We start from the raw sequence: 10,000 nt of genomic DNA on the forward strand, positions 1-10,000 counted from the left end.
AAACACACACAGAAAACTACAAACACACAGGAAACTACAAACACACATGAAACTACAAACACACACAGAAAACTACAAACACACAGGAAACTACAAACACACATGAAACTACAAACACACAGGAAACTACAAACACACACATGAAACTACAAACACACAGGAAACTACAAACACATGAAACTACAAACACACAGGAAACTACAAACACACACAGGAAACTACAAATACACAGGAAACTACAAACACACAGGAAACTACAAACACACACATGAAACTACAAACACACATGAAAACTACAAACACACATGAAACTACAAACACACAGGAAACTACAAATACAGGAAACTACAAATACACATGAAACTACAAATACACATGAAACTACAAACACACACATGAAACTACAAACACACATGAAACTACAAACACACTTGAAACTACAAACACATAGGAAACTACAAACACACATGAAACTACAAAAACACAGAAACTACAAATACATACAGGAAACTACAAATACAGGAAACTACAAACACACATGAAACTACAAACACACAGGAACTACAAACACACAGGAAACTACAAACACACACAGGAAACTACAAACACACAGGAAACTACAAATACAGGAAACTACAAACACACATGAAACTACAAACACACAGGTAACTACAACACACAGGAAACTACAAATACATACAGGAAACTACAAACACACATGAAACTACAAACACACAGGAAACTACAAACACACAGGTAACTACAAACACACAGGAAACTACAAACACACAGGAAACTACAAACACACAGGAAACTACAAATAACAGGAAACTACAAACACACATGAAACTACAAACACAGGTAACTACAACACACAGGAAACTACAAACAGACAGGAAACTACAAACACACAGGAAAACTACAAACCACATGAAACTACAAACAACAGGTAATACAAACACATGAAACTACAAACACACATGAAACTACAAACACACACAGGAAACTACAAACACACAGGAAACTACAAACACACAGGAAACTACAAATACACAGGAAACTACAAACACACATGAAACTACAAAAACACACATGAAACTACAAACACACAGGAAACTACAAACACACATGAAACTACAAACACACACAGGAAACTACAAATACACAGGAAACCACAAAACACACAGGAAACTACAACACACAGGAAACTACAAACACACACAGAAACTACAAACACACAAAACAAACACACAACTACACACACAGGAACTACAAACACAGGAAACTACACAACACACAGAAACTACAAACACACATGAAACTACAAACACACATGAAACTACAAACACACAGAAACTACAAACACATGAAAATACAAACACACAGGAACTACAAAACACATGAAACTACAAACACACATGAAACTACAAAAATACATACAGGAAACTACAAATACAGGAAACTACACACACAGAAAACTACAAACACACAGGAACTACAACACACAGGAAACTACAAACAACATGAAACTACAAACACCACAGGAAACTACAAATACACAGGAAAACCACAAACACACAGGAAACTACAAACACACATGAAACTACAAACACACACACAAAACTACAAACACACAGAAAACTACAAACACACAGGAAACTACAAACACACATGAAACTACAAACACACAGAAAACTACAAACACACAGGAAACTACAAACACACAGAAAACTACAAACACACATGAAACTACAAAACACACATGAAACTACAAACACACATGAAACTACAAACACACAGAAAACTACAAACACACATGAAACTACAAACACACAGGAAACTACAAACACACATGAAACTACAAACACACACACAAACTACAAACACACATGAAACTACAAACACACAGGAAACTACAAACACACATGAAACTACAAACACACACAGGAAACTACAAACACACATGAAACTACAAACACACATGAAACTACAAACACACATGAAACTACAAACACACATGAAACTACAAACACACACAGGAAACTACAAACACACATGAAACTACAAACACACATGAAACTACAAACACACACAGGAAACTACAACACACATGAAACTACACACCATGAAACTACAATCATACAGGAACTACAAATACAGGAAAACTACAAACACACATGAAACTACAAACACACACAGGAAACTACAAAACACACAGAACTACAAACACCAGAAACTACAAACACACATGAAACTACAAACACACAGGAAACTACAAACACACAGGAAACTACAAACACACATGAAACTACAAACACACATGAAACTACAAATACATACAGGAAACTACAAACACACATGAAACTACAAACACACATGAAACTACAAACACACAGGAAACTACAAACACACATGAAACTACAAACACACATGAAACTACAAATACATACAGGAAACTACAAATACAGGAAACTACAAACACACATGAAACTACAAACACACATGAAACTACAAATACATACAGGAAACTACAAACACACATGAAACTACAAACACACATGAAACTACAAACACACAGGAAACTACAAACACACATGAAACTACAAACCACATGAAACTACAAATACATACAGGAAACTACAATACAGGAAACTACAAACACACAACAGGAAACTACAAACACATGAAACTACAAATACATACAGGAAACTACAAACACACATGAAACTACAAACACACATGAAACTACAAACACACATGAAACTACAAACACACAGGAAACTACAAATACAGGAAACTACAACACACACAGGAAACTACAAACACACAGGAAACTACAAACACACAGGAAACTACAAACAAAAGAACTTAAAAGAAAATAAAAACAATATATATTTTCAAAATAAAAGCATCTATCTTTCCTCTGTAACCTTTCAGCACAGCTGTGATCCCAACCTGTTCGTCCAGAACGTTTTCATCGACTCCCACGACCCGGGGTTCCCCGTCATCGCCTTCTTCACCAGCAGGTGAGGAGGAGGAAGATGATGATGATGATGATGATGATGATGATGATGATTGTTTATATGAACTCCTCCTCTCTCTCAGGGTGGTGAAGGCAGGCTCGGAGCTGACCTGGGATTACTCCTCCTCCTCCTCCTCCTCCTCCTCCTCTGGAGCAGAAAGTAGTCCCGGAGCAGAAAGTAGTCCCGGCGCTGTGTGTCTCTGCGGCAGCGAGGCGTGCCGCGGTCGCTTCATGGTGGGAGATCAGCTGTGTGACTCCTGTGAGGTCAAAGGTCACACTCAGTGACCCCCCCGCCCCCCTCCCCTACCGGTTCAAACCTCTGCACTCTTTTTATACACTGAAATAAATGCACTCTATTTTGAAAATCACTTTCTGGGTGTTTTATTTTGTGTGGTGTGTGTTTACTTACTAACTACTGTATATATAAAGGTTTACTTTCAAGGAGAAATGTTTTATTTTGAAACTCCATTTCAGGAATACTGTGTCATTTTTGATCTATCACTAAATATATATTTTTTTAAATCCTTTGTGCATCCTTTTATGCTTTAAAATGATCTATAGTAGTGGGAAATGTTTTTAAAATAAAGGGACTTTATTCTTATAATATTGGGATTAATATTGAAACATCATTTTATTCTTTATTCTGTTCTATCTCAGCTGCTCTTATTTTGAAATTCCAGCACAGACATCGACAGTTCTGTCACTCCGGCTCTTATTGTGAAACTCTGGGTGTTTCTCAAAGTCCAGGAAGGATGCTCCAGAGCCACTATTTCAAGGATGCTACGTCATCGAGTGCCGTCGAATGTCGAAGTACTGTTCCAATGTCCAGGCTCCTTGGAGTTCTACCGAGCCCGGCGTACTCCGTTTGGAGAAATATCGAGGCTGCACATCATGGATGTATAATAAGAACTGGATACAGCGTGGGAGGCGGGGCCTCATTCATTCCTATGAGAGTTGCTCAATCGCGCATGATGACAAAATGGCCCAACTTTTGAGAGAGCGAAACGTCACAGATTACCCGGCATGCCTGAGAAGTACCCGTATGTGCGCTCATAGCGCATGCGCAACTTTAAACATGCCCCCCAAAATGCTCGTTCACATCAAGCACGTCAATTTGCGTACACGTAACAGCACCGCGCGTTCATGACAGCATGGTAATGGGTTGTTATGATGGATTTGATATTAACGACGAGGCGGCAGTTAGCAGCTAGCGGCTAGCTAGTAATTATGCTAATTTACACATCAGTCGTTATGTACTTTTATATTACGCTGATGTAACAGGATCTAGTGATATCCAAGCAACAGAGCTTAATTTAGCATGATACTTGTGTGGGTTGTAGCCTACATGAAACCACTTGGTAATATATAAAAATATATGTATTTTGAGTTATGATCAATTGTGATTTAAATCTTTATCATTGTTCATTGTATATGTAAGTTATTTATATGTATGTAAGTTTTGTCTCGTGTGTATGTACTGTTTGTGATCGTTGTTGTGTCCTCACTCGTGGCCTGCACCTTGACGTGGTGAGTGGGCTTTAAACTAAGACAGGCCATTTATGTTTGAAATATCATGCTAACAAACCTGCAATTACAGAATTGAATGATAGTGGTTATATATGTTCATGTCTTGCTGACATTATTTGTTATCCTTTTCCGCATAGCCTCTCAGATGGATTCCTGTTTCATCTGTTGGTGTGCCACTGTCCAGTGTCTGCCGGCTGGCTCCCTCTCAGAAAAGTGCCATCTTCTGTCAACAGGAAGAACTGAGCCTCCCAACCAGCATTCTGACCATGAGTCTGACTCACTAAATGAAGCTCAGCGCAAGTTCTTTCAGGAAGACTGGGTATGTATACATTCACTCCGCAGCTGCTTATAATCAGCTCATCACAGGCGTTCTCTTTAACCTATTACATTCACCTCATTCTCCAGCAGCCAATCACCGAGCTGCAGCCAAACTTTAAAATGGTTCTCCTCTCTCCTGCAGTCAGCTGTGATTTCAGGTGTTCATGCTGCCGCCCGCCTCCTCCCCATCCACCTCCTCCCCATCCACCTCTTCTCCACCCACCTCCGTTCATCATATCCAGAGCCAGGAGAGCTAATCCAAAGACCTCATCACACCTCCTCTTCATCCCATCTCCTCATCAAATCCAGATCTTCATCATCATCACCAGTGTCTAGACCCCGGGGAGGTTCCCTATATGCTCACGGCTGCATTTCCCCCTTTAGATATAAGATTTCAGGATCGGGGTCTAATCGCCAAAGACTTAACATTTATCATATGACATGTGTCAATAAATGTTCTTTAAACAAAATGAAGTCTCTCCTGATTTAACTGTCTGGACCCCATCCTCAACTTTTTTTCAAACCACAACATGCCTTCAGAGGGCTTTCCTGTTGATCATAATTGGTGGATCTTTTAATCTAATAATTGCAATCAATATTATATATATTACCTTTTGATCTATATAAATTGTATTTACATTTGTTGTCACTATTTTTTCCACCTAGTTCTACAATGCCAGCCATAAGAGGTATACATTTCTTATTTTTGTGAATTTCTATATAAAATGCTGATTTTCTACCTGAAAATGCTTATGTATTTTTAATTACATTTTCGTAGAGCTTTGACTTTTTCAGCTGAATAAATATTATAACTAGATGGTTTTGTTCAGCATTGCCAGCTTCACTTTTGAGCTTTATGTTGTGCCCAGCATTCTCCTGTGCTCTGAAATCAAAATGTGGATAAGCATAACACAACACTAAAATAAACACTACAATACAACTTGTTATTTGACACACACAAGGTTGTTCATTTGTGTGTATAAATATAAAACACAGGCTATATATATATATATATATGTATATATATATATGTATAATTAATACAACTGTTAATTTGATTAGAGCTTTGACACATATATCTTTATTTATATATGTATAAGTATGACGACTTCCTCGGGCGATATCATGGTATAGCTAATTAATCTGGGTCAAAACGTGTTGTGCCCACATGCAAAGGTTGTAAACTCTGGTTTATCCCTGCGTGGTATTATAGTAATAGCAAACAACAACGTTCAACTCCTTTAATGGTATATTGCAAGTGCAATAAGAAGCTACAGGGACGTTAATCTACGTCGTTTAATATTAACTTTATTTAATACAAGATTACATCATACAGCCCATGTAGTATAATATTTTACAAATGATGAATTACAGCAAACATGTGCAATATATCCATTATTACAGCTCCGTGGGCTGGCAGTAAGCGATATGGGTCCGTTCTTATCCATGGGTAAAGATAAAACTCATGTGGTGCTGAACACGTTCACATCACATGAACGTGCCGGGCGGCGCGGTCCCGTGGGTTAGATTGCGCGTTCATAATACAGAGGGAAATAACTCTCAGAATAACGTTATTAGCACATTTTTACAACTTGAGGAACGAATGTTTTTAATAAGGGCTATACAAGTGTTCATACTGGGTAGTTTATTTAGTTTAAAAAAAATTATCCAACGAGTTACAGACCACTCTTTCCCCATGTAAGTCAATGGGAAAAAGTGTTTCCGGGCCTGGCAACCAAAAGGAAGTGTAGTACCGCCGTTTGGCCAGCACGAATATTTTCATCAGAGTCCGGCGCACTTTCCTGGGGGCTTGCTGCACATGAGTAGACTCCGCGGTCTTAAAATCCCCACAATGCTTTTGCGCACGGACCAATTAACCCAAATCTGTGGCGGAAGATGTAAGAGGCGGGGCTGGCCTCTCATATGACGCACACCTGCACACTTGCTAGCCTGTTCCACTCTTTGTTTTCCGAATGCCAGGAAGTATTCTTGCCTCGCTTCTGAAGCAAGATGCTCGGAAGACATGTGCTACCAAGCAAGCGTACTCGACATTGAAAAACACCCCCTCTCATGTTGTTTTACCTCCAGCTCCTCCTCTTCCTCCTCCGGACTCTTATTGTGAAACTCTCTCATGTTGTTACCTGCAGCTCCTCCTCTTCCTCCTCCAGACTCTTATTGTGAAACTCTCTCATGTTGTTACCTGCAGCTCCTCCTCTTTCCTCCTCCAGACTCTTATTGTGAAACTCTCTCATGTTGTTTACCTGCAGCTCCTCCTCTTCCTCCTCCAGACTCTTATTGTGAAACTCTCTCATGTTGTTTACCTCCAGCCTCTCAGCGACTCTCCTTCAGATCTGACCCGAGAATGAGCGCTGTTTCCTGGCCTGCGTGCTCCTGGTTCTCCCGGTTCTCCTGGTTCTCCCTCCTCTCCCTCCTCTCCCTCCTCTCCCCGGCCTCCTCTCTCCGGATCCCCCCCCACGATGAGGTGGCCCAGGTGGCTCGCTTCGTGGCCCACCAGTGTGATTGGGCCTCCATGGCCACCGTCTCGTCTCACAGCCCGCTGATTGGCCGGCCCTTCTCCAACACTTTCTCTGTGAGCGACGGGCCGCGAGGCTCCGGGACCGGGACCCCCTTACCTGTACCTGACCCCGCATGGAGGTCTCCGGGCAGGACCTGCAGGTAACCATAACTCTACCTGGGTGTGCACTTAAACACAGGAGTTATAACAATAACACTTTTCGCTTTTGTAAGATAGATAAGACTTTATTTATCCCGAAGCTAATTGTAATCAAACCCAGCAGCATGATAACAACTGAACAGTAACAGAGCAGTAACAAGAGCAGTTCTACAGGAAGCACAGACGGTCACATCATGAATGTATTGGCAGTATGTAGGAGTGAAAGAAGTGGCAGATAGGTAACTGCACGTTATTCATAATAATGATACTGCACGTTATATAGCAGAGAGCTTTTTTATATCGTCTTGTGTTATTTATAGCTACACAACTTTTATTTATAAGTTAGTAACAAACTTAAAAATATCGTTAATTATGTAATATTCCCATGGGAGTGTGTGCTGTTGAAACATCTCAGACAGACCATAATAATTATAACCCTCGTCTTAAGAAATAAAGTCACTTTTCTGTCAACATGTGTTTTAATCGTACTTTTTAGACTAACTTGTAAACATGTGTTTAAAAGTAGCTTTTATACATTTATATTAATCTGAGAAACCTAATTAACTAATTAAGTGAAAGTTTAAAGTTTATAAAACATGTTATTTATGCAACAGCATGACTCAGCGGTTTCTGCTCTCAGTGACTCAGCAGAAGTCACATGACGTCATGTGACTTCTTGCTGAGTCACTGAGAGCAGCTGATAGGACGTACAGAAGTCACATGACGTCTGAGAGCAGCTGATAGGACTTACAGAAGTCACATGACGTCCTGAGAGCAGCTGACAGGACGTACAGAAAGTTGTAAAAGTATCTTATAAAGTTCAGAAGTTATAAGTTCTTATGACGCTCGCCAGGTGGAAACACCTGTAAAAACATGAGGTCAGACTTTAACCCCCATCATGGAGTCAATATAGCTTTTACCCCATGGAGGCGGGGCCTCGTTCATTCCTATGAGAGCTGCTCATTGGCTCATGAAGACAAAATGGCCCCAACTTTTGAGAGAGCGAAACGTCACGAAAGTATTCAATATAATCATATAATCCGTTCTTATTGTGCGTCCATGGGTAAAGGTTGAAACTCATGTAGTACTGAACACGTCACATGAACGTGGCCGGGCGGCGCGGTCCCGTTAGATCCGCGTTCATAATGCCGAGGAAAATAACTCTCAGAATAACGTTTATTAGCACATTTACAACTTGAGGACCGAATGTTTTTAATAAGAACAAATGTTCATACTGGGTCGTTCATTTAGTTTAAAAAAAATTATCCAACGATTTACAGACGTCTCTTTCCCGATGTTAGTCAATAGAGAACCGCAGTGACGCGTCCTAAAACCCGGAAGTAAGTTAGCATTTTTACCACGTCCGGTTCCTTCGACAAAAAGCAATGGGATCTCTCCACTTCCTGTTCCCTGGTCTCAGAGCCAATGGGATCTCTCCACTTCCTGTTCCCCTCGTCTCAGAGCCAATGGGATCTCTCCATAGGTTGTGGAAGATAGCTGGAACTAAGGTCTGTGGTTGAGACACATTGAAGAGACGGATCACGTTTTGTTCTAGGACATTAAATCCATCAGCAGTGACCCCACTGGTGATTTCTGAAGAGTTGACGTGTCTGAGAAACGATGGTTGTTACCAAAGTGGCTGAATAGGACTACAGAAGTCGTGGAGGCCGTTTTACGTCATCCACGCCGAACACGTGAACCTCCTCTAAGTTAGTTTGCCCTGTTCTGCTTGAAAGCAAGTACCTGCCTAGATTTATTTAGATCTTAAAGTGGACCTATCATGCTATATTTGAATAATATATTGTAGGGCCATACCTATATAAAACATGTCTGTGAAGTTTTTTTTTCAAAATACCAAACAGATCATGCATTTTAGCCATGCCTCATTTCACTCTATTTGCTCTTTTCCAGCCCTGTTTTTGCAAGGGCTGATTCTGTGAGAAGTCTTCTTCGCTGCTTTATGGCAGACTACAGCGCCACTTACAGGCTGGGCATATGTACTACAGCGTCTCCAGTGCTTTCGAGCGGCAATGGCCGGGCCGTGGCCCAACCCCCCATTCCCCTGATAGGTGGAGAGTTGCCCATATAGGCGGAGCTCCCCGTTTCTGACGTCAGAACAATTTCAAATCTGTATCGGCTCCGTTGCAGCCCCGTTTTTAGAGATTTGGGTATGGAGGAAAAGAGAGAGGGTTGTGTTTTCTGACACTTGGTGAGTTCCCTGGAACACCGGGGACACATATTCATGTATAAAAGACGTACAAAAGTGCATTTTGCATGATAGGTCCCCTTTAAGTTGGCCGTGACGTTGAAGCAGTGACCCTGCTGTAGTTCGTTTATAGCATAACGTTAGCATTTTGCTTCTGGCGACTAGATTTATGATTCGACTGAGCGACTGATACGGAAGTGTAGTACCGCCCTTTGGCCACAAGGAATATTTCCATCAGAGGTCCGGCACACTT

General features: G+C 40.7%; 2 protein-coding genes across 2 annotated transcripts in view; both read left to right on the forward strand.

Moving 5' to 3' along the window:
* Positions 1-2,937: 2,937 nt before the first annotated feature.
* Positions 2,938-3,390, forward strand: LOC117474848 (histone-lysine N-methyltransferase SETDB2-like; the record flags this gene model as incomplete). The annotated part of the gene is given in 2 exon segments (XM_034120863.1): positions 2,938-3,026; positions 3,106-3,390. Coding segments are annotated over 2 exon segments (291 nt in total), but the record flags the coding sequence as incomplete, so codon positions are not given.
* A 3,733-nt stretch (positions 3,391-7,123) lies between these two features.
* The window catches only part of creg1 (cellular repressor of E1A-stimulated genes 1), a 4,398-nt gene continuing 1,521 nt past the window's right edge, over positions 7,124-10,000 (forward strand). The window contains 3 exon segments of the mRNA XM_034120862.1: positions 7,124-7,493; positions 7,495-7,512; positions 7,514-7,543. Of these exon segments, the coding sequence (XP_033976753.1) occupies positions 7,230-7,493; positions 7,495-7,512; positions 7,514-7,543 (312 nt within the window). The 5' untranslated portion in view covers positions 7,124-7,229.

The sequence above is a fragment of the Trematomus bernacchii genome, unplaced genomic scaffold (assembly GCF_902827165.1).
Source record: "Trematomus bernacchii unplaced genomic scaffold, fTreBer1.1, whole genome shotgun sequence".
Lineage (NCBI taxonomy): Eukaryota > Metazoa > Chordata > Actinopteri > Perciformes > Nototheniidae > Trematomus > Trematomus bernacchii.